This window comes from Orbicella franksi, chromosome 2, assembly GCF_964199315.1.
Source record: "Orbicella franksi chromosome 2, jaOrbFran1.1, whole genome shotgun sequence".
NCBI lineage: Eukaryota > Metazoa > Cnidaria > Anthozoa > Scleractinia > Merulinidae > Orbicella > Orbicella franksi.
The window spans coordinates 1,837,790-1,862,410 of NC_138146.1; the positions used below are offsets into that span (position 1 = coordinate 1,837,790).

Below are 24,621 nucleotides of genomic sequence, written 5' to 3' on the forward strand. Positions count from 1 at the left end.
CAAGGTCGAATGTCTTGATATGAAATGGCTTTTGTACATGAAAGGTTCAAGATGAAGATGTTCTGCAGTATCAACAAGAATATCTTCTTGTTGGTGATTTAATTATTTAATCTCATTACCTATCTGACTGACGAACTGATTGCGTACGGAAGAAAACTGACATATTTTGTTGAACTGCCAATGCCCAATACAGTGTATTTCTCTTTGTTCAACTCCCTTTTTCTTATCTCATCCAGTATCGTTGATATAACTTTTTCAAATAGCATAATCACATACACTGTAGACAAAGTGATATTAAAAGCTTCAGAATATCTGAATATTTAGAGTTCCCTTGAAGCACGTGTGCTTAAGCTAAAGTACTTAGTTCTGTTTAGATGGAAGACAGAGTGAGGCAGCTAAACACGATTGCGCAGTTGCAATGGCAGGAGTTTATCTTAGCGTGTCAAGGTAAGTTAGATCATACCTTAAGGGGGGAATGTCCTGCGGTTCCCGTGACCCCCCTTTTTGTAAGCCTTTTCTAAGCAAACAACCTATAACAGGTTGCGAAAAGGGCATGACAATCCGGTGAGTACCCTTACTTTGACACAGTGTGACGCCCCTTTGAAAAATCCTGGCTACGCCCCTGAAGAAAACAGAGATCATTGCAGATTTGTGAACGATCTTGAAACGAGGGACGAGGGGATGGGTTAGTAACTATCCATATGGCCCAGACAAGGATTGTCGTCGAACCTTTTACAGGTTGAAAATCGTGTTTTTGTGCCACCTGGAGTCGTATTGTTGGACAAGCCAATGCATGAAAATTTTAACTTTATTGATGGCACAAAAAATATGTACAGCTATTTCGAAACTTGATGTTTTCTGGAATTTCTAGTCACGGGAAAACCTTGTTATGCCCTGAGTTCCAGTTAACAGGGGTGTGTTTCTGCGAAATTGTTTCCAACCTGACGAACTAGTTGTCAAAGTTACTAGGGCCAATCTTAGGAGATTGCAAGCGCGAAGCAAATTTAGTTATACCGAAAAGTTAAGGCGAGTTTTTAAGATTTTGAGTTGAATTTGGTCAGAATTTCTGTGGCACTAAGAAAAAGCAACCAGTTTTTTTAGAATTGGATTCTGGTTTTCAAGAGCTAGTTACGACTTTGGGAATACATATGTAATAGATGTACTTAATAGTATTAGAAAGGCACTTCAGTTAATTTGTGTACAATGTATTGATAACATTAGGTAGGTCACTGAATCAACAAATGAAAATCAGTAATTTAGATTAAATCGACACTATTAAGCATTTTTAAATTACTCTATATCACTGAAACACCAATACAAATTTAAGTGCGCTGTAAAAGCTTAGTACAGTTTCCTTTTGTATTGGAACTTCGATAATGTGTCATTGACTTAACCTGGAGGTGATCAATCTCTAAAAGATCACGAAGCCTCTATAGCTTGAATACATCTTTCCAAATCTGAAATATTTTAGCCTCTACTGTCAGACAATAAAGAGGGAATCCAGTAATTAGAACCATTGTGCGGGTTTTGTCAGAGAAATGCTTAGAACTGAAACGATTTTCTTCCATTTTGCTTACAATACAACTGTTAAGTGGTAGGATGACGTAATACCAAAGAAGTCTCCGTCAGTTGTGATTAAACATTCGGTTTCCTTGGGACTTAAAAGATTGCCACGCTAAATTACCTTTAATTTACTCACCCAAGTCAAGGAAGCGTAATTAACCACTAACGAACGATTAGGACTACGCTGACTATGTTGGATCCAAGGAAATTGAAAACTTGGGTAAGCACTCTTGTTGAGCTATTTGTATCAATGAAGTAACAGTTTAAAAATCGTAAGTAGTTAGGGTAATTTGGCCGTTATGCAGTGTGCAGAACTATGCGTCACAGCAGATGCAATCTTCCGTAGGACAAAACGATGGTAGTTGTACATTTTACCACAATACCATAGAAACCTTACATAGTCTAGTATAAAGTACAAGGAAAGCAACATTTTGTGTATGCTAGATTCGAAGAAGTGAAAGTTTCTGCACGTTTTCATGAGCGTTATTAAAGCGCGCTAAGAATAATGAGTAAATGTGGCAGTCGCCATCTTTTATTAGAATGACAAATAACGGAAAAATGTTAACAATCAGAACTGATAGTCATTCGAGTTTCAGCAAAATACAATCCAATTTTTATATGTAATGGTTGAATTTTATCGTTCGAATGGAAAATTTTGAAAAGTTGAAGGCCAAAGTCGAAGTACCTTAATGAGGAACCTTTAAGTTTCCCGACACTGATTGACTTATGTCATACTTCCATCTTTTTAAAATTAAACCAGTATTTGTCAGGGTTGACGTAATAGAAGACTGAAATATCGCAGATCACAGATCAGCTGCATGTTTTGTTATGTTACTTATTGTTTTTTTTTCCTTAGTAATCATCGTGAAAAGTGACAACATATTTCACAAGTGCAAACTATTTTCTCAAAAAAAGAACATTTCAAAGATAGATTTTCCGTTTGTGTCAATAACGCCGGAATAACATTTCTACCAGAAAGTTATTGGTATAGCCGATGTTGAACTTCTCAGGTAGCTCTTGATATTCTCTAAGCTACAAAAACCTTGCATACTGATAAAGACTGGGGACTGTTTAGTTTAGTGCGTCAATAGTTGTTCACATTTTATTGGACCCCTTGTTCGAATCGTTTCATAACTGTATTTAGATATTGCAAAGCTGACTGGTTTACACAGAAAGCAGACACGCAAGGTTTAACTGTGAGACGGAGGACTGTAAAAATGATTCCATCATAAGCAAGGAATATAACTGGTATTATCAGAGTGGTTTTACAATTCTCATTTTTATTCAGGTATGAATCTTAAATTACCTCCTTTAGGAAGAGGCAGGTTCAAAGAGTTTTCTTGGCTAATATCTGTCGGTGTTTCACAACTGACGAGTACATTTTCCTGTCCTCAGCGAAGTCAGCGAGATTACAAATAATCTTGTGCTAAATTTTGCGGCTAGAACGTGAGGATGGAATTGATGCAGGTGAGAAAGTTCATTTTTTCAGATAATGAAGAGCAAATGATGTGGCCAACCGTGTACCCGTTCACACTACGCCGGAGGAATTTGAAAACGGAACTTTCACTCTGAAAACGCGTCAAATGTTTTCTGTCCACACTACGCCAGAGGAATTTGAAAACGGAACAATAATCAGTCATTTTGGAATTGCCTTTGAGGAAAACTTGGCCGGGGCAATCACATGATTATCGTAATGTCAGCATTTTCGAAAAGCTCAAAGTGTTTTGCGTCCACACCTTAACAAATTCCTCCTGTTTGAAGAGTGTTTTCAGAAAGCTTCGTTTTCGTGACGGATTAGTGTGGACGGTAGGCCTAACTGTAGAAATCCAGCTGTCTTTTAAAATTCTTTTTAAAAGTCTGCAGTAAAATGCTAATTTTAAAATTCTATTTCACCACTGGGGTGCGGGGGGGGGGGGGGGGGGAGGGGGGGAAGAATGAATTGTGATATCTTTGGTATAGGATTTGATTTTGCCGGTTTTAATTTAGTTTGTGTGCTTGTACCGACAAGAAATTTTCACTATTTATTCACTAATCCAGCCATTCAGTCATTCAGTCATTCAGTCATTCAGTCATTCAGTCATTCAATCAGTCATTCACTCATTCAGTCAGTCATTCAGTCATAATTCATTCAGTCATTCCGTCATTCAGTCATTCAGTCATTCAGTCATTCAGTCATTCAGTCATTCAGTCATTCAGTCGTTCAGTCATTCAGTCGTTCAGTCATTCAGTCGTTCAGTCATTCAGTCGTTCAGTCATTCAGTCGTTCAGTCATTCAGTCGTTCAGTCATTCAGTCGTTCAGTCATTCAGTCGTTCAGTCATTCAGTCGTTCAGTCATTCAGTCGTTCAGTCATTCAGTCGTTCAGTCATTCAGTCGTTCAGTCATTCAGTCGTTCAGTCATTCAGTCGTTCAGTCATTCAGTCGTTCAGTCATTCAGTCGTTCAGTCATTCAGTCGTTCAGTCATTCAGTCGTTCAGTCATTCAGTCGTTCAGTCATTCAGTCGTTCAGTCATTCAGTCGTTCAGTCATTCAGTCGTTCAGTCATTCAGTCGTTCAGTCATTCAGTCGTTCAGTCATTCAGTCGTTCAGTCATTCAGTCGTTCAGTCATTCAGTCGTTCAGTCATTCAGTCGTTCAGTCATTCAGTCGTTCAGTCATTCAGTCGTTCAGTCATTCAGTCGTTCAGTCATTCAGTCGTTCAGTCATTCAGTCGTTCAGTCATTCAGTCGTTCAGTCATTCAGTCGTTCAGTCATTCAGTCGTTCAGTCATTCAGTCGTTCAGTCATTCAGTCGTTCAGTCATTCAGTCGTTCAGTCATTCAGTCGTTCAGTCATTCAGTCGTTCAGTCATTCAGTCGTTCAGTCATTCAGTCGTTCAGTCATTCAGTCGTTCAGTCATTCAGTCGTTCAGTCATTCAGTCGTTCAGTCATTCAGTCGTTCAGTCATTCAGTCGTTCAGTCATTCAGTCATTCAGTCATTCAGTCGTTCAGTCATTCAGTCGTTCAGTCATTCAGTCGTTCAGTCATTCAGTCGTTCAGTCATTCAGTCGTTCAGTCATTCAGTCATTCAGTCAGTCAGTCAGTCAGTCATTCAGTCAGTCAGTCATTCAGTCATTCAGTCATTCAGTCATTCAGTCATTCAGTCAGTCAGTCATTCAGTCAGTCAGTCGTTCAGTCCTTCAGTCCTTCAGTCCTTCAGTCATTCAGTCATTCAGTCATTCAGTCATTCAGTCATTCAGTCATTCAGTCACTCAGTCATTCAGTCACTCAGTCATTCAGTCATTCAGTCATTCAGTCATTCAGTCATTCAGTCATTCAGTCGTTCAGTCATTCAGTCGTTCAGTCATTCAGTCGTTCAGTCATTCAGTCGTTCAGTCATTCAGTCGTTCAGTCATTCAGTCGTTCAGTCATTCAGTCGTTCAGTCATTCAGTCGTTCAGTCATTCAGTCGTTCAGTCATTCAGTCGTTCAGTCATTCAGTCGTTCAGTCATTCAGTCGTTCAGTCATTCAGTCGTTCAGTCATTCAGTCGTTCAGTCATTCAGTCGTTCAGTCATTCAGTCGTTCAGTCATTCAGTCGTTCAGTCATTCAGTCGTTCAGTCATTCAGTCGTTCAGTCATTCAGTCGTTCAGTCATTCAGTCGTTCAGTCATTCAGTCGTTCAGTCATTCAGTCGTTCAGTCATTCAGTCGTTCAGTCATTCAGTCGTTCAGTCATTCAGTCGTTCAGTCATTCAGTCGTTCAGTCATTCAGTCGTTCAGTCATTCAGTCGTTCAGTCATTCAGTCGTTCAGTCATTCAGTCGTTCAGTCATTCAGTCGTTCAGTCATTCAGTCGTTCAGTCATTCAGTCGTTCAGTCATTCAGTCGTTCAGTCATTCAGTCATTCAGTCAGTCAGTCAGTCAGTCATTCAGTCAGTCAGTCATTCAGTCATTCAGTCATTCAGTCAGTCAGTCATTCAGTCAGTCAGTCGTTCAGTCCTTCAGTCCTTCAGTCCTTCAGTCATTCAGTCATTCAGTCATTCAGTCATTCAGTCATTCAGTCATTCAGTCACTCAGTCATTCAGTCACTCAGTCATTCAGTCATTCAGTCATTCAGTCATTCAGTCATTCAGTCATTCAGTCATTCAGTCATTCAGTCGTTCAGTCATTCAGTCGTTCAGTCATTCAGTCGTTCAGTCATTCAGTCGTTCAGTCATTCAGTCGTTCAGTCATTCAGTCGTTCAGTCATTCAGTCGTTCAGTCATTCAGTCGTTCAGTCATTCAGTCGTTCAGTCATTCAGTCGTTCAGTCATTCAGTCGTTCAGTCATTCAGTCGTTCAGTCATTCAGTCGTTCAGTCATTCAGTCGTTCAGTCATTCAGTCGTTCAGTCATTCAGTCGTTCAGTCATTCAGTCGTTCAGTCATTCAGTCGTTCAGTCATTCAGTCGTTCAGTCATTCAGTCGTTCAGTCATTCAGTCGTTCAGTCATTCAGTCGTTCAGTCATTCAGTCGTTCAGTCATTCAGTCGTTCAGTCATTCAGTCGTTCAGTCATTCAGTCGTTCAGTCATTCAGTCGTTCAGTCATTCAGTCGTTCAGTCATTCAGTCGTTCAGTCATTCAGTCGTTCAGTCAGTCAGTCAGTCAGTCATTCAGTCAGTCAGTCATTCAGTCATTCAGTCATTCAGTCATTCAGTCATTCAGTCAGTCAGTCATTCAGTCAGTCAGTCGTTCAGTCCTTCAGTCCTTCAGTCCTTCAGTCATTCAGTCATTCAGTCATTCAGTCATTCAGTCATTCAGTCATTCAGTCACTCAGTCATTCAGTCACTCAGTCATTCAGTCATTCAGTCATTCAGTCATTCAGTCATTCAGTCATTCAGTCATTCAGTCATTCAGTCGTTCAGTCATTCAGTCGTTCAGTCATTCAGTCGTTCAGTCATTCAGTCGTTCAGTCATTCAGTCGTTCAGTCATTCAGTCGTTCAGTCATTCAGTCGTTCAGTCATTCAGTCGTTCAGTCATTCAGTCGTTCAGTCATTCAGTCGTTCAGTCATTCAGTCGTTCAGTCATTCAGTCGTTCAGTCATTCAGTCGTTCAGTCATTCAGTCGTTCAGTCATTCAGTCGTTCAGTCATTCAGTCGTTCAGTCATTCAGTCGTTCAGTCATTCAGTCGTTCAGTCATTCAGTCGTTCAGTCATTCAGTCGTTCAGTCATTCAGTCGTTCAGTCATTCAGTCGTTCAGTCATTCAGTCGTTCAGTCATTCAGTCGTTCAGTCATTCAGTCGTTCAGTCATTCAGTCGTTCAGTCATTCAGTCGTTCAGTCATTCAGTCGTTCAGTCATTCAGTCGTTCAGTCATTCAGTCGTTCAGTCATTCAGTCGTTCAGTCATTCAGTCGTTCAGTCATTCAGTCGTTCAGTCATTCAGTCGTTCAGTCATTCAGTCGTTCAGTCATTCAGTCGTTCAGTCAGTCAGTCAGTCAGTCATTCAGTCAGTCAGTCATTCAGTCATTCAGTCATTCAGTCATTCAGTCATTCAGTCAGTCAGTCATTCAGTCAGTCAGTCGTTCAGTCCTTCAGTCCTTCAGTCCTTCAGTCATTCAGTCATTCAGTCATTCAGTCATTCAGTCATTCAGTCATTCAGTCATTCAGTCATTCAGTCACTCAGTCATTCAGTCATTCAGTCATTCAGTCATTCAGTCATTCAGTCATTCAGTCATTCAGTCATTCAGTCATTCAGTCATTCAGTCGTTCAGTCGTTCAGTCGTTCAGTCGTTCAGTCGTTCAGTCATTCAGTCATTTAGTCAGTCAGTCGGTCAGTCATTCGGTCAGTCATTCATTAAGTCAGTCAGTCAGTTAGTCAGTCAGTCAGTCAGTCATTCGGTCAGTCATCCATTTAAGGAAGTGAAATTTTGATGCAGTCTCGTATGAATAAAACGAAATTTGTCTACGAACAAGTTTGGGAGTATATACAGGTAAGCTATATTTCTATTTTGACGTGGTCCTGAAATGTGCTAAGCTACAGCAACTTTGTAAAAAAATTTTTTATACATACAGATCGTTTTTATAAACATTCCCCACCCTTACACTGCCTTTACATTTCATGGAAGGCGCCATTTTCTGCGCAACTATCCCGAAAGTTAACGCTGAAACAAGAAGAAAGCGAAAAGTAAAGTTTTGACATTTTTTTTTCCAGATTACCTTGCTATCGACGTTTTTGGCTGTGTTTATTATTCAATGTCCAATGGCAAATGGTCGGATTCTTAACAGTAGACAGAAGGAAAACATACAAAACAATGATAGCGTCATGGCCCCTCCTGGAAAGGTTCCAGCTAGTATAGTCACTTCTGTCAAGGACGGAGTATCCCCAACTAAAGCATTCAACCATCCAAGCAACAATACTACCTCAACGAACAGAAACGCATTGACTGTTGATCGTTTTAGGGCACAAAGGTCAATAAGAAAGGCAAAAGCAAAGGTGCTAAGCGCAGTTCAAAACTCTACAACAGTCAAAAGACATTCGAGTGGTCGTCGTGGGTGGCGTGGTGTCAGAAGTGGAGTCAAACAGACAAAAAGACGTGTTAGAATTGGTGTCAGGCACAGAGGCATACGCGTGGACATACAAAACGTCACCAACATTACAGATTTAAATTACACTGCAATTCAAGGCAGTGTTCAAAACAAGTTAAACCTAACGATGTTTGCTCACGGGAGGAAACATCCTTGTAACTGGGTCAACACAACCGCAATGAAATTCAAAACTGGCAATATCGAGTGCAGACGATTACAAACCACTGATCTGCAGCAGCAAATGAATTGTCGTGGAATGTACAATCACAAGTATCTAGCATCGTCTTTTAAAGAAGCGTTGCGATTTAAAGATCTGGATACAGGAAAAACGATGAACCTAAGCAATTCCTTTGTCTTGAATCGTTCATCCTCCAGACGGCAGAAGAAGGCAGTTGATATTGACCCGGGGGAGACTTTGATCGTTAAATGTCACGCGACCAAAACGCCCACAGAATCCGGGCATTTGAGAATCTGTCCCTCATGTTCGGCCATCACACGACAACCATCGACGCCACGAAGATTTCCGGAGTATATTAATGAGTTACTGTGCGATCCTCAAATGGTGTCAAGTTATCTTCCTGGTATTGATGCGTTTTGTGTGCAAAAGACTTTCACGCTTGATTTGCTGCAGTCTACTGACGACTGGGAATTAAATCCTGTATTAAGCGCAGAGGCTGGGTACGATGTTTACACAGAGAAATGGGAAGTATACACTCAAACGATACGACGTCACTGCGCGTGCGAACTGTTACCCTCAAGTCCGATGGCGATGTATTTATGACAGGGTGTATCAATATATTTTTTTTCTGTTGATGATTTGTCGTCACCTTTCTCCTTGACAGTGTATCGTTACTAATGAAAAACAAGGCGTTGATCGCCTTCAGTAAAAGATCCCTCCAGGTATTTCAGAGCGATTATTCCTAGAGAGAAAGCAAGGCTTAATTTCCAAAAATGTATGCAACAAATTTGAACCTCTAAAATGACGCTCAAAATGTTGAGACGGATTCCGCTCAAAGTTCCAGCAATAAGTGCAAAAATAATTTACTAAAAATCTACTCACAGCACGGTTACTTTTTGAGTACTATTTAAATCATATCACTGTAATTCATTTCTGTAGACCCCGCGATTAAACCCCAAGCATTCTCGAGAAATTTAATGTCAAACCCGTAAGAATGCTTAATGTGTGCGTTATTGTGTTTTCAACTAACGCGAAAAGTCCGTTTTTATTGAAATATGGATAACTTCAAGTTCAACTTTCTCTCGCGGGGTTAGCTTGAGATCCTAAGTCTTGATAAGTTCTTCTTAGCTTTATACTACCATGCTATGAGGTTTTTTTGGTAACTTAATTTTTGCCATCATTGCGCGAATGTTCTGCGGAAATCGCCTTAATTCTTTTGAAAGAAATCAGCAACGACAATGACGTGAAACTTCGGTGTTGAAAGACTACATGGTACATGTTTGTTCATGAACAGTCTTTAAAATTTACAACCTGTCGCTTATAATTCTACTTAGATCTTTAGAGGGTATTTTTTTTATGAAGTAAGAATTCCGTTTGCTTTTTTAATTGTTTCTATATTTAGAGCAAATAACTTCTACTGTAGACTTATCTCTTCAAAATAAAACAATTCGTAACCAAATCCGATACATTTGAGTTATAGTAACAATATAGAAAACATTTATTCTTGCTCTGTATTCGAGATGGCAAAGAAAACACTGGAAGAGTCATTTGAGAAGTTCAGTTGGGAAAGGTGTTTTTCTATGTCGTTTTACTTGTGCTCTTGCTCACCCACTGTTTCAAGACAGTGAGAGGAAGAGTCAATTACTAGGCTCTTACGAATATTAGACCTGTATCACCTTGACTTACATCATATAGTTTGTAACTAGGTACCTTACGAATTGAGTTTGACGTATTTTGATGCGTTACTTGTACTTTGTTGCTGCGACCATGCAACAATTCCACAGAGCGAAATACTTTATATTTTCTGTTGCAAAAAGACAAACTGAAAACAGATTGTAATCCTGTTAAAAAGTTTGCTATACACTCGATTTAATATATAAGAATATTGTTTTTTCGGCTTAGGTGATCATTCTATGTTCTATATTCTTGTGAATATTCTTAGATTATGGGTCGACTATGTCGACACAACGTCCGATTATCTGTCCTGTATCATGACTTTAATGGCGTTGGAGTAATTTTGGAGCCAGACGGCAGGTAATAAAGCCTGATGTGACTCACATAACTTCTTGCAGAAATGTTATTAGCATAGAACATACAGCTAGAGCTGTTTTTGCTTGTCTTTTGGTGGTTTTGCCATTTGGGAAAGGAAGAATCTTTATACGTACGGTTCAGTTAAAGACATGAAATTGTAGTGTACTTACACATTTTCAACACTCAAAATTATAATCTCTTCAGAATCTCGACTTCGCGGGTTAATTCTTATAATATTCTTTAACTTTTGCAAACGTTAACCTCGATTATCTAATAAAGTATATTTTTATGAATAAGAGAGTGTAAAGGTTGAAAAAGTTGTTAAGATTCCTAGCTACAAACACTTCAACTACGTTCGTTTTTATCCTTTTTTTCTCGTGTTGCTATTAATGGACATTTACTTAATCATATGAATTAAGAGTATTTGTATCAACTGTTATATTGCACAGTTGGCCTTTTGACAGACGATATTGTTTGACAAGAAAGTATGAATACTTTGGCTAGTCTATAGCATGCACATCAACTTTGTATCAAAAATTTAGATTTTATATATCAAGACTGAATAAACATGTATATGTATATGAAATACTAAATAAGAATGCAATAAAGTTTATAAGTGCAAACTAAGTGGAGGGGCAGTGGTGGGCTAAAATATTAAACAGAAAATTCACGTAAAGTACAAAAAAGAACAAAATAATTCATTAGCGTGCCACTAGCTAGAATTGCTGGCCAATATTGCTTAGGGAGCAGATGCATGGATTCCTTATTTGGCAATACAGTCGGTATATATATACTGTTTTGACTGGTAAAGCCTTGCTGTTTCTTAAAGCTGGTTTAAAACTATAAAGGAATTCCTGTCTGGATGGATCACAACTGAGCATATCTTGATGAAAGGTTGGTGAATCTTGAACTTTTGTACACGGCTTTATTTTGTTTTTGTTTTTTTTTTTTTCACGGTATATTTTCTTAGAACATCCATATATTTGTTATGTTTGATCTTGCCTTTTTACCTAAAGACAAGATGAATAACGTTCTTCATTCGAGCCCGGGCATGTGGTTTTATTGGCGACTCTGCTTCAAAGAGTTCTGTTTTTGATAAGATAACAGCTAAAGCCTTAATCATATAGAATTATTCAGTTCTTTAGTGAAACGTAATTAGGATCTAGTATGCAATTAAAAAGCAACAATTAATTAGACGAGATTGGTATCAGTTATTTTGTGCAAAAAGTCCAGTTTTCTTTCCACCTAAAGTTCTTAAGGGAGGTATGCGCTTTCTCTTATCAGTTGAGTGGAGTTTCTACTGAAGATGCAACAAGATTCAACTAAGTGCCTCAAGTGCATTCTTCATTATAGTGACAAAGTGTTGATTATGAAGTTATATTTGACAGCTAGACGGGTGACGCGGCCAAAATAGACAACATAGAGCACAAATATTGCGACGCAGCTCAGCTTCTCCTTTTTTGTTGATTGATTTTGATAATTTGTAATTGCTTTAAATGGCCATGGTTTTTCATTGGGGATCAATCCGACATTTCGCTGGTTTTGGTTAGTTTTGTCTTTTTGTCTCTTTTCGGGTCTTGTGGAAATAAACCGTACGTTGTCTCTTGATGATTTGAGTAAAGTATTTTATGTCCTCAAATCTTCTGAAAACCTAGAAATCAACCGCTTGAATTGGAATAGATGATAGAAGAATAACTTACGTTATCAAAACAAACCAATCAAAAAGTTTTTTTCAGATGTAAGAGGAACGAAAACTGCGTGCAACATTAGCAGGCCGCATCACATCACTGTGAATGCTCCTTATTTCACAAGCTACGTTTAGAAAGAAACCGATGTCTCATTAAATCTGTTGGACTTGAAAAGAATTCCTAAGAAATTGTAGGCGTAGTTCTATTAACAACTAGAAACATGCCTCTTTTCCGACCACGTTTGATATTTTTGAAAAAATCAAAGCAAAGACAGGCGCCACGCGTAAGGCTAATGGTTACCAGGGTTTTACATTAAAGGTCATTTTCTCTCATTAGATATCATTGAGTATTGCACGCCAAGTACAAGTTCTGTCCACTAATGTACAGACAATTATTTGAGCAAGCACGGAAAGTCATGAAGTTGTCAAATTCAGTTAAGGTACGGAAAACGGCGGCTAAGGTAAGTCGATCTAAACAGAATAGAGAAACCGTTGACAGCGAAATGCTATATCGAAGCACAAGTGCTTGGTCCTTGAAGTTGTGTTCGTCGATCATGTCCAAGATTTATGATAAAACGGTTTGGCTGTAGCGATAGAACTTTCTAAACACAGCAAAATTTTCATTGCATCCTAATTCTCGCCCCTTGGAAGAGTCAAGCATAAGCTCGCACCGTAACGTTAGATTTGCAATTGAACTACTAGGAATTAGTCAAGTCTCAAATGATAGCTGCAATTTTTTTTTATGTAATATTGCGTAAGACATGCTGAACTTCATGTACAATATTTGGCTGAATTGGTTTGGTTTTTCGGAATCGAAATTAAGTTTTTCATTATAAGCACAGGAATTTGGGTTATACGAGGTAGTGGACGGTGGTTAGAAATGTAAGGGATGTTCTATCCTACGGGATGATGCACTATTGACATGCTAACACACAGCTCTTGACTATTTCTGTTCTAGTGAGGTGGAAAGTAAGGCATACGTCACGGCTGTCTTTTACTGGAGATTACTTGGTAATAATTCTATCGGCAGCTACAGGGAAATGATCATGGAATTAATACAGGTAACAGATCCTTATTCAAAGTAAATAGTCCTTATAATTAACTTCTCGCTTTTTAACTCGAGGAACTTAATCTGGGAATGAGACAAAGGGGGGCTTCTAACCAGCGGTAACCAAAATGTTGCAATTTTGTATTGGCATCAGTGTTCTATTTAAAAGCTTTGGAAGAAAGCGTCGCTTATTACAATTTTTTCCCAATATCTACAATTTAGAAAACTAAATTCTATTCTTTTTTTTATCAAATTTTCCAACAATTCAACTAAAGAACTCGTTGCTTAATCAGGTATCCTAACTGATGAGCTGATGAATAACAGAAGATGTAAATGTTAAATGAAATTTTAACTTGTTTCAGAGCGTTCTACTTTCCACGTCTTTTGCTGTGTTGTGTTTTCAACTGGCGGTGGTGAATGGCCATAATACCCATTTGACCCCTTCTGGTAAAGTTACACGCCCAACAGGGCTTAATAAGGGGACCGATGGAACACAACCGCTTGGAACAAGGAGCCTTTACAGTGGAGCTGCGTCTAAACGGGCCAACGAAGCACCAACCAAAGCCGCAATGTTTTCTAACAGTAAAACTTTTATGTCTTCAAAGGGTGAATTGTCGATGAGCAAAGCAGTTGTGAAAAGTAAAGTCTCAACAGGAAACGCAACGAAGTCAAGCCAGGGTCGATGGCCAAATAGTGGAGTTCGTAACGTTAGAAGGCACCGCAAACGAAGAGGCAACTTTGCTAGGAGCAGACGCAGAACAAGAAAGAGACACAAAGTATTGCTGACCACGAGGAGAGGCAAGAAAGGAAAAAGCGGTGTTAAAAAAGTAATCGTCAGCAATAATGGAACTGCTAAAAATGACAGCAATTTCCAAGACAACAATGCAACAGCAGGAAATCAAACAAACCATCACCCTTGTAATTCTATTCAAGCGCCCAACATGGATTACAAAGTTGGCAAAATTGAGTGCCGAAGATGGCAAAGCACTGAGCTGCAGCAGGAAATGAACTGTCGTGGAATGTACAATCACCAGTATCTAGCATCGTCCTACAAAGAAGCTCTGAAGTTTAAAGATCTGGATACAGGGAGACATTTGGACCTCAGTCAGTCGTCTTTTGTACTGAACCGCAAACCTTCTCGTCGACAGAAAAGGAGCGTACGTATCAACCCAGGAGAAACACTGATAGTTCAGTGTCATGGAGGGAAAACGCCCACACCATCCGGGCATTTGAGAATCTGTCCCGTATGTATGGCCATAACGCGCCAGCCGTCGACGCCACGAAGATTTCCTGAGTATATTAATGAGTTACTGTGCGATCCTCAAATGGTGTCGACTTATCTTCCTGGTATTGGTGCATTCTGTGTACAAAAGACTTTGACGCTTGATTTGCTACAGTTTGCTGGTGGCTGGGAATTGAATGCCGCATTAAGTGCAGAGGCTGGGCACGATGTTTACACAGAGAAATGGGAAGTATACACTCAAACGATACGACGCCACTGCGCATGCGAACTGTTGCCCTCAAGTCCGATGATAACACTTTTTTAACTTTCTAGTGACCAGATTTCTCATTTTGAGCTGTATGGAAACGAATCGGAAGTTTAGTCGTTGTGGTTTTTCCTTAATTGCGACCACGATGTTTGGAATCTTGAGCATTTTTTACAGCGCTCGAAAAACGAGTATAAAGGCTTGTTCTTTACCTCACAGTCGTATCATTAACACATAGATTTACACAAGACAACTTTATATTTCATTCAAACCAGATTGTTTGTGTAGCCTGAAAATGAGTAACATCACTGTGGTCGCTTAGCGTGTTCTGCATTTTCAGCAGACACAGTAAAATGTCTAAGTACCGCGAACTAAATTATAATACCAAGAAAAGAACATTTCCTCGGGTGGAGTAAAAAGCTAATTACCATGACCTCTTGCACAACTTATCTCCAAAAATTTTCTACAAATGCATATTTTAAAATTAATAAAATTGAAAATAATTTGTATTGTATATTCGTAGTATTACGTTAAGTTTGCAGTCCAGTCCATTCCTAGATTTTGCAGAACCTCAGCGTTCACTACGGCCAAGTAGTTCAAATTTGCTGTCTACTCCTAAAACTAAAACGGCTTCCTATGGCGACAGATCTTTCTCGGTTGTCGCACCAAGGCTTTGGAACGACTTGCGCAATGTCATTAAACAGTGTTTCACCGTGGACTGTTTGAAATCAAGATTAAAAACTTTTCTTTTTAAGAGAGCGTTCTTTGATTGGGCTTTTTGATAGGGTTTTTATGTGAAAGGACTGTAAAATGCGCTTTTAAGAACCTTATTATTATTATTATCATTATTATTATTATTATTATTATTATTATTATTATTAGAACCCGGGTCACTTATCAAAGTAGTTCTGTAACATACAGCAACTAGGAATTAACTGAACACGTTGCAAGTCCATCCCAGCCTGCCCCGCAGGCTGACATTGCCCCAACGGTAATGGTTCATGGCAATTCACTTTAAATCAGCAGCGTTTAAAAAGTCTTAGCCATCGAAAGACAGACATAGCTATTCTCTTCACTCTGTAGACTACTGACTGACTTTTGGTTTGGTTTGGTATCTTGCATAATAACAACTGACATCTTGTACCGATTACCAATAACAGGCGCCAAAAACAGCGACACAGCCGAGTGAAGACGCCGATTAAGTTGTGTCTCGCTTAGTGCCAGTTACCTTGGCTTCTGTTGAAACTCACAGACCACTGCAAGGCCTTCTTTATCAATATTTATATTTGGTCTGCTTCTACTGATATTAACGTTATATAATTCAAAACAGAGACGCGTAGTCTGTCACAATCAAGTCAAACTCAAAAGCTTCATGCATTTATTTTCAGACTTGTTATTACTGCAAAATGTTTTTTTTTTTTTTTGTCAAACTAAATTGTTTTATTTAGAGACCACCTCGGAGTTTTTAAAATGAAATGTTGAGTTTGAATGAGGGTTGTAGTTTAATTACTTCTGCCAATGCCGAACACCGTACAAATTGACCATAAGAAAGACCAAGGATCGCAACCTCGCCGATTTCATTTTGAGCACTTTGACAAAACTCAGTTCAACCTGCGATGTGTCTTTACATTAGGTTTTTTTTATTTTATTTTCTTTTTTAAAGATTAATTTTGCCATGTTAGATCAGCGTCGAAAATATGCTTGTTTCAGTTTACGAGACTCATTTGCACAGAATTAGTTTTACTTATCAGTGTTTTTAATTAAGGTTTGAATTCGTTGACTGTAGTACTGTTTTACGAGTTTTTAAAAATATTTTTTTATATTTTTCTTCGTTGCTCTGGACTCTGGTGGCTATCGCAAAGCATTTCCTCCCAATTTCAGTTGTTTTGTTTGCGGCAGGATGTTTCTATGGAGCATGTAAGATGTTGATAACCAATGGCAACCAGGGCAACGCCTACGAGACGGTACTATCTCGTGTTTCCAACGTGGTTCAGTGCAGAACGAAGACTTGGAGGCATCTTCAGACCAAAAGGTCTATACGGGATTTATCTCAGGCAAGTAAGTAATGCTGCGAAAACGGTCATTTCTACCAGAAGAATGCCATTAATTAACAACATTGAGTGGAGGTTTGAAGAGTTATCAGTGGCAAGAAACTATCTTTCGTCACTGTGTCAATTCATTGTGGTAATTTTTCCTAGAAAAAGGGGCCAAATTATTCTGGCTTGTAAATTGTTAATGAAAATTAAGTCATCGCTATTTTGCTCCTGAGAAATTGTCGCTTGAGACAAAGTATCCACCTTGTAAATAATACGTGGGCACATCCAATTACAAGTTTAATATCAATTCATTAGTTAATAAGGATACTTGAATGCGAACACTTTTCGAAGTTTCGTACATCAAAGTTGCTTTCTGAAACAGTATCGATCGCAATAAAAGAGTACTATAAATTTCTTATTGTGTAGATCTCTGTAAGAGGAAGATTGAGGTTGATAGAAACTTACAAACGAGTGCGTTTGTTTATCGAGATAATGACAAATGTCATGACTATTTGTTTTACAAGGTTAAAGTTATTAAAACTAATAGCTGGGGGTTACATATGAGCACTTCACCAATTATTGCCTTCATGTTAAGTGTTGAGCTTATTTCGTTTGCAGAAAGTGGGACGGCAGCATTTGGAAAAATGAAGGTAAGAAAGAAGTTGAGAAACAGTATTTGACATCTCCTACTGACCGATTTAGAGAAATGCATATTCAAAAAGTGCGTGAATCGAGTGAAACTGACAATAGAATCGCATTTTCGGAAAGAGAGGTCAAATTTTTGTCCAGAATATAGCAATATTAGTTGTTCAATGTTGAAGTCGCGTTTCAGTTACACTCAGTTAGACATTCTGTCCTTTGGTCTCTTCGTTATTACTAGTGTCGTAAAATTGAATAAGTTTGAATAATGAATCACTGTCTGTTACCACAAGAAGTTATATTAAATTAACACCGAAAGCTCTCTAACAATTGTGGCCGTTCATGAAATGGTTGAGAACACCTAACCATGCTCCGTGTAAAACGCTTTTCCTCGTCTGACTAATTCTTTCGGCGTGGGATTGGAATTGGCGATCGACCAAACAAGGGTAAAGAATTTTACTTTTAGCATCGAATCATGCCATTAGTATTTAGTTCACTTTAGCGAATGCAGATGTAAGCGAATCAAAACACAGCTTAAAAACTGAATAGCGCTGGATTTAAGATATCGATACATAATAATCATCGACATGAGTCGATTTGCCGTACAATACGAGGCTGCTTTTTTCTTTTTCTTTCTTTTTTTTTTTTCGCGTTATTTTTAATATCGGTTTTCATTTTATTGTCCAGTGTAACGCCCTGAAGCTATTTTCAATATTCCGAGTGAAAATTATTTGCTCACTGTAATATTCAAATCGACTTGGTATATTGCAAGACCCATACTGAGTTTGAAATCATTTTGACAGACGAAATAAAGAAAAAAGTTAGAAAAAAGTAATTCATCAGTGAACACTAATTTTATTACATTACCAGGGATCATTTTGTGGATAGATAAAGAAATTTGTATTGGTTTCATTTCACTATGAACTATTTTACAGGCGTATGAAACTGAAGAAAACACAATTTTTTTTCTCAATTTTTTTAAGTGACTGTTAAGGCTGATATCAGTAGTAAAGCAAACAAAAAACGTTAAAAAAAAGAAAAATTATTATCACACTCGTGGATTATGGCAACCTCTGCGAGGTCCATTTTAACTAAACAATGTCTTATGCTTATAATTTGTGTAATTTGTAGCGCCGGCAGACACCGCAGTTGTTTGTTCAAACTTGCAATATTCCCACAATTGGCAACGTGAAGTAAGGCGGAAATTGCGGCACTGAATAGTTAACTAATGTCATTTGAAGATCTAAAGTGCATTTCGAGACCAATTTCTCGCAGTTTTGTGGTTTGGTTTGGTTTTACGTGCAAAAAACATGCGCCAGTGCTCTAACCAATCAGACATTGTGGTTATTCCTAAGCTATTCAGGAGCAAACTTAAGGCCTGGTCCACATTACGCCGCAGGAATTTGAAAACGGAAGTCTCGCTCTGAATAACGCATCAAATATTTTCCGCCCACAATGAAAAACGCAACAATCGTCGGTCATTTTGGATTTGCGTTTGAAGAAAACTCGATCAGGGAAGGGAAGGGTAGGCGTTTTCAAATTCCTGCGCCTTGAAGAGGGTTTTCGAAAAGCTCCGTTTTCGTGACAGACTAGTGTGGACGGTAGACCTTGCCGTAGAAATAAAGCTGCATTTTCCAATTTCTCAGGCGTAGTGTGGACGCTGCGCAAAACCAACTGCATCTTGTCTTAGGCACATTTTCCCACGCTTGGGGTTTGCTAGTCGCGGCTTCCAATTCTATTTATTTGGTTGGGTTGTTTACAACTGTGTGAGTCCTCATCAGTTATGATTCCTTTCAGTGTTTTGGTGCATTTAAAAACGCTGTAAACAACACCGCGGTCTTACACAAGTTTTATAGTATTGAAGAAACTGCGTAGCGTCTTTTATACTACAAGTGAATGTTAAAAATATTGTTAAAAAGACGCTTAATGGCGGTAAAAATCAACCTTTAACAATAAGCTTTAAGAGGGTGTCTCTGTAAGAACCGACCACTGATTTTACTTCGAAAATTCGATTTTTCTCATAAGCTGGGATTTCGAAGCCCTTACCTGGTCAATCACTAAAATGAGTTTTATTCGATTAAAAATTCTAATTGAAGTTTACTAGGATTAATTGAAGTTCGGTCCGCTCGACGCAAGTTGTATGCCTGCCGAAACTGGAAAAATAGCACATATTGCTCAAAAGCATAATATTCGCTCAAAAGTCCCAATTCTTTTTTTCAACTATAGATATAGCATAGCAGTTTGCTTAGCCATGTTGCAATTATAATTCAATGTTGTTCCTTCAACGGTTAAAAGAAGATTTTCTACCCGTTAAATCGAGTTTTGAATCAAACGCGAAAATAGCTCTACTTTGAAGGCACGTTTTAAAAATGTGGCACCTGTTTGAAACTGCTGAACTATGTAGAGAGGAAGTATAAATTTCCCTTAATTTAGAACACCACATCATTTCCCCGTTATACTCATGGGAAGATTGGGAACTAAAACACACGTTGTAAACACAAAATGGCCGTGGCATTTATCGATCCTTCCTTGGCTCCCCGGTGGATCACCGTTTACTGTTCATACATGTATGTGTGCCGAGAGTTGTCCAAAAGAGTGCTTCTACAAACCTTTCAAGAGGAGTCTACATGATTAAACCGGCTTCGAGGAAAACAACAGTCAGTAATACAAAGAACATCGAAGTATGTGACCGTCACGCTCGACACAGATCAGGAACGTGTAAATGTACTTTAATTATATACAAACCTACAGCTGGAAGGAAGAGCTGGCAGTTTTAATGCTGCCTAGGTTTCAAGGATCGCTACAAAGGGCCAAAACTTTAATCTTGAAGCCAGGTAAGAGATTTACGTGAATTTATCGGAGTACTTTACGAAGGCGAGGTGTTAGTTACTCGCTGGAATATTTTCAAAATTTCCTGAACTTTAACTTAAACCTAGTGGGCAGACAAATTTTATTATTGTTTTAAATTAAGGGAATTTATACTTTCTATTCATGTAGTTCAGCAGGTTCAAACGGGTGCCACATTTTTAAAACGTGCCTTCAAAGTAGAGCTATTTTCGCGTTTGATTCAAAACTCGATTTAACGGGTAGAAAATCTTCTTTTAACCGTTGAAGGAACAACATTGAATTATAATTGCAACATGGCTAAACAAACTGCCATGATATATCTATAGTTGAAAAAAAGAATTGGGACTTTTGAGCGAATATTATTTTTTTTAGAGCGCCGGCAATATGTGCTATTTTTCCAGTTTCGGCAGGCATGCAACTTGTGTCGAGCGGACCGAACTTCAATATATCCTAGTAAACTTCAGTTAGAATTTTTAATCAAATAAAACTCATTTTAGTGATTGACTAGGTAAGGGCTTCGAAATCCCAGCTTATGAGAAAAATCGAATTTTCGAAGTAAAATCAGTGGTCGGTTACAGCCTCTTAAGTCTTTTTAAAGATATTTTTAACATTTACTTACACAAGCTCTCTCTCTCATAGAATTTTGTAAAACCCGAAACCATTTGATCCGTTAACACGTTTTTGTAAAACAACAACTTGAACCTCCACAACTTTTTTATTTCATTGTATATTTTCAGATTTTAGTAAGGCCTCTTTCACTGACGGTTATGACGCTTATACTGTTAGCCACTGGTGCAAGCTCCATGCCGAGCAAAAGTGCAAGTGACATCCAAAACAGTGACGTCATTTACAGAAACGGAGATAGAGGGGACCGTGAGTTTACTAAAGGCGAAGACCTGTTACAAAACGATGGAGAGGAGACTTCCGCTCACCCTTGTGCCAAAACTAAGGTGAATCAGACGGTGATTACTTCGCAAGGTGACAAAGTCCTGTGTTTGGTACCGTCAGAAAATGAGCTCAAGGAAGAACTTCAAGCCATTGGCGGATTCAACAGACATTACGTCGCAGTCAGCTTGGAGCAAGCCGCTTTGGATTTTGAAAATCCTCTTGCTCCCATCGCCAGTAATCCAAAACCGATCGTGTGGTCAAGCAACGTCAGTGGAAAACGACGACGCTCCATTGACCAGAAAGAAGACTACCTTAGGGATGAAGAAGACAATTATGGCCGAACAAAAAGAGCACTGAAGGAGGGTATACAGCAATGTGACGATAAAGGTAAGATATCTTCAGTGGGGTTTCGGCACCTCTGCCAAGAATGCTGGTGGATAACGAAGCTACCAGAAAATAAGTTCCCCCGACTCATCAACGAAAAAATCTGCGGAACAGATGGTGCGAGTACGTCTATATTTGGCGGTACTCCGCAGTTCTGCGGTCAGCGTACAGACGGTATGTGTCTTCAGCAGTCGTTTACACAAGATCTTCTGGTCCAAACCGACGACTATGAACAAATTCCGTCACCTGATCCACAATACAGCGTGGTCTACAGGCAGGTTTGGAAACCGTTCGCCCAAGAGATAAGAAGCTGTTGCCAGTGTCAGGGCCAACCTTAGTACAGTATGTAGATATTTTAGTTTTCTGGTCTCGGGAGGGCGCGGGATAGATCCAGGGAATTTGGTACTGGGAAAAGTGCCGCCGGTTCTTTAAAACCCTAGCCCATAATTATTTTCGTCTTCCCTATTTCATACTTGATATTCTAAAATTTTGGCCTTATTATTATTTTTTTTTTTTTCAATCACTGATCAAGATTACATCAAATCCAGTGACTTTCCCTCGTTACATTTAATGTATCGGTCACGTACGTAGATCTGCAGAAATTTTCAGGCCACAATCGAAACCTAATTCTAAACTAAAACGGTTTAGGTGGCTTAAAACAGTTTCCAGCACTTAGATTTTGATGGGTCGTTATAACCACTCTTCATCACTTGATGCTACAATCATGGTATCAAAAAACTGCCCATTGTTGGTGAACACGTTGTTATCATTGATTTTCGTGACACAATAGATTACCATAACAACAGTATGACCTGCTAAAAACACCGTCAATCACAGCTTCAGGGGCTTATAATTCAAAAACGGCTCAGTGATTTTTTTTTTTATTTTATTAAATTTTAATAAGCATGATAAGACGCAACATTTGGCAAAGTTTTAAAAAAATTCATAGGGTTCAGAGCCAACTTAACTTTTTGAAAATTTAAGGTGGCTCTGAACCCTATGTAAACATTGCCGAAAGGTGCGTCTTAGAGTGGCTATAATGACCCATCAAAATATAACTGCTGGAAACTGTTTTGAGCCACCTTAAAACCCTACTCTTTGAGGCGGCACATCTTCGTAGTTTAGAGATGGGAGTGACCCCCCCCCCCCCCCTTACCACTGAGTTTTCTGACACTATGTAGCTCTCTTAAAACGCATGTAAAACGTGTTGTTTAACTCATTCAGCTCCAAGTTCAAAACAAAAATTCTCGTTATTGGTTTCCATACATTTCTTTCTTCGCTATGGTAATGAGAATTAGACAGTACATTGATTAAAAATTAAAGATAATTTTTGCGGAAACATCACAAGAAACTTGTAACTGGAAGAATTAAAACAGTAACTACCTGAATACATGTAAAACCAGATTTGTCAGATTTAAATTAAATTAAAATGGCATAATTGTGTCAAATTTCTTGTTACAATATTACCTTGTTGGTTTAGCATGAGAACATGCCAAATTCCTGCTATAGAGTCTGGCTACAGGCTATTTGTCTTGTTGTTATCTTCCGTTTTGTGGCCACCTTCTCGGGGTTATTTCATTAAAAAAAATGGCTACCTTTACCACATGCACGGTGGAACCACGTTAACACGATAACCTATAGGCGATGAAAATTTGGCTGTATTAAGTGACTCCATTTTAAGTGACGACTTGACAGATATATCACAATTGCACCTCTAAACAACTGTTCGTTAATAAGCATGCAGAATGCAGGTATAATTTTAAAAAGATTGGAATTCAGTCAGTACATTAAATATTTTTAAAACCATGGAAAGATGAACATAACTGACTCGTCAATCGAGTGGCCTTGTTAAGGGTAAAGTTGCAAAGTATCAAACGGGTTGGGATTTCAGAGTGTGGCCGTTGGCTGTATTAAAGGTGTTGGCTGTATTAACAGGGTTAGATAAGAAAATGAAAGGGCGTTTCCGAGACAGAAAATAAGTGGCCGTAATAAAAAAGGTGACCGTATTAACGAGGTAACGGTAAGGTGGGGGGAAGGTTTACTGTACTTTAACCCAAAACATGAAATTTTCGCTCAGATCTGACCCAGCATTTGATACTGCCATCGTTTTCGGCCGACCTACATTAACGTCTAATCTACATTCAAACTTTTACAATAATTGACATTCGCAGCAACTGCGGATTTTCTGAGTGTAAGGCTCCCAAACTTGCTTGAAAGCTCTAGGAAAGCGTTCAGAATCTGGCGAGGGAACTTCTACGTAGTTTTCAGTCCTTACCAGAAAATCTATTAAAAGAAAACGTTGAATGCACATTCCTTTGTTCTTGTTGCAAAACAAGTCGTCCTCTTCCAGCGCTCTTCCAGTTGGAATTTCATCGCTGCAAGCAACTTCGTTGATATAGCGTGGGAAACGATCGGAACTCAGCCGGGAGATTCGTTGGCACTCGGAACACAAGCGAACCATGCCGAGTTCTGTTCGATCGCCACGATGGATACAACGAGTCTTCTTGGAGCTTACTATGTTATTTTCCTGGTCTGTACGGAGTGACACAGCCCTTCTGTTGCGTGACACTGCAGACGAGAGATGACTCCATATGATAGGGAAAGGCACGGCTTTTTCTCTAGGAGAGGTTGGTCGGGGGGAAGGGAGGAGGCTTACAAATTCGTCAGCTTCCTCCTTCGTTACTGCAGCATAATACCTGTTCAGGCCTCCGATTTTTTTCAGTTGCTCTCTAAGTTCTTCTTCTGTGGGTACCATGCACAAAGTTACACTGTTCCCGGTAGGGACAGTGATGTTGGTAACAGATGCCTTGCAGGGATGATGACGTTTTTCGTGATCGCCATGGCTCAGTGCAACTCGCGTGATTTGTTGCGTAGATGACTGAGCGCGCGCGAGTTGACGAACACAAACTGAAACCACAGATAAAGTTGTGAAAAACAGAATCACCTAGATAAATGTAAAGAAAAACTCCAAGTTAAATCTGATAATGTTATTCAATTTTCTTTTGTTAAAATTGTGTTTACGAGCATTCGTTTTGATTTTATGAATACAGTTACTGATTAAGACTAGTGCCACTAAATAATAACGAAAATACATACAAATAAAATACAGGAGCCGCGAGAAATTACAACAACAACAAAAACAGTGGCAACAACAACAACAAATATATCAGTCGACATGTTCATTTGAAAAAAAAAAAGAAAAATAAAGAAACAACCGAAATAAACAAAACCATTCAAAAAACCAAAGAGATCTATGGGATTAAATTACTGATCGATTAAAATTTACGTTTACAGA

The 24,621-nt window shown here is 38.8% G+C and overlaps 4 protein-coding genes across 4 annotated transcripts; 3 read left to right on the plus strand and 1 right to left on the minus strand.

Moving 5' to 3' along the window:
• Positions 1 to 7,605: 7,605 nt before the first annotated feature.
• Positions 7,606 to 9,556, plus strand: LOC145476217 (uncharacterized). Its single transcript, XM_081455356.1, has one exon. It carries the CDS (start codon positions 7,776 to 7,778, stop codon positions 8,880 to 8,882), a length of 1,107 nt encoding a protein of 368 aa, XP_081311482.1. The 5' UTR covers positions 7,606 to 7,775; the 3' UTR covers positions 8,883 to 9,556.
• A 3,805-nt stretch (positions 9,557 to 13,361) lies between these two features.
• LOC145467541 (uncharacterized) lies at positions 13,362 to 14,707 on the plus strand. Its single transcript, XM_081451100.1, has one exon. The coding sequence runs from the start codon at positions 13,615 to 13,617 to the stop codon at positions 14,590 to 14,592; it is 978 nt and encodes a 325-aa protein (XP_081307226.1). The 5' UTR covers positions 13,362 to 13,614; the 3' UTR covers positions 14,593 to 14,707.
• A 2,393-nt stretch (positions 14,708 to 17,100) lies between these two features.
• Positions 17,101 to 21,668, plus strand: LOC145475503 (uncharacterized). Its single transcript, XM_081455269.1, has 2 exons — positions 17,101 to 17,218; positions 20,792 to 21,668. Exons 1-2 carry the CDS (start codon positions 17,129 to 17,131, stop codon positions 21,662 to 21,664), a joined length of 963 nt encoding a protein of 320 aa, XP_081311395.1. The 5' UTR covers positions 17,101 to 17,128; the 3' UTR covers positions 21,665 to 21,668.
• Positions 21,669 to 23,452: 1,784 nt separating this feature from the next.
• Positions 23,453 to 24,213, minus strand: LOC145475519 (putative skeletal organic matrix protein 8). The gene has a single exon (XM_081455270.1). It carries the CDS (start codon positions 24,079 to 24,081, stop codon positions 23,476 to 23,478), a length of 606 nt encoding a protein of 201 aa, XP_081311396.1. The 5' UTR covers positions 24,082 to 24,213; the 3' UTR covers positions 23,453 to 23,475.
• Positions 24,214 to 24,621: the final 408 nt, after the last annotated feature.

Coding starts and splice junctions, on each gene's coding strand:
- LOC145475519 (XM_081455270.1), bottom strand. CDS start 24,081: ATGGTACCCACAGAAGAAGAACTTAGAGAGCAACTGAAAAAAATCGGA.
- LOC145467541 (XM_081451100.1), top strand. CDS start 13,615: ATGTTTTCTAACAGTAAAACTTTTATGTCTTCAAAGGGTGAATTGTCG.
- LOC145476217 (XM_081455356.1), top strand. CDS start 7,776: ATGGCAAATGGTCGGATTCTTAACAGTAGACAGAAGGAAAACATACAA.
- LOC145475503 (XM_081455269.1), top strand. CDS start 17,129: ATGAGCACTTCACCAATTATTGCCTTCATGTTAAGTGTTGAGCTTATT. Junction 17,219..20,791: donor CAGCATTTGGAAAAATGAAG/GTAAGAAAGAAG, acceptor GTATATTTTCAG/ATTTTAGTAAGGCCTCTTTC.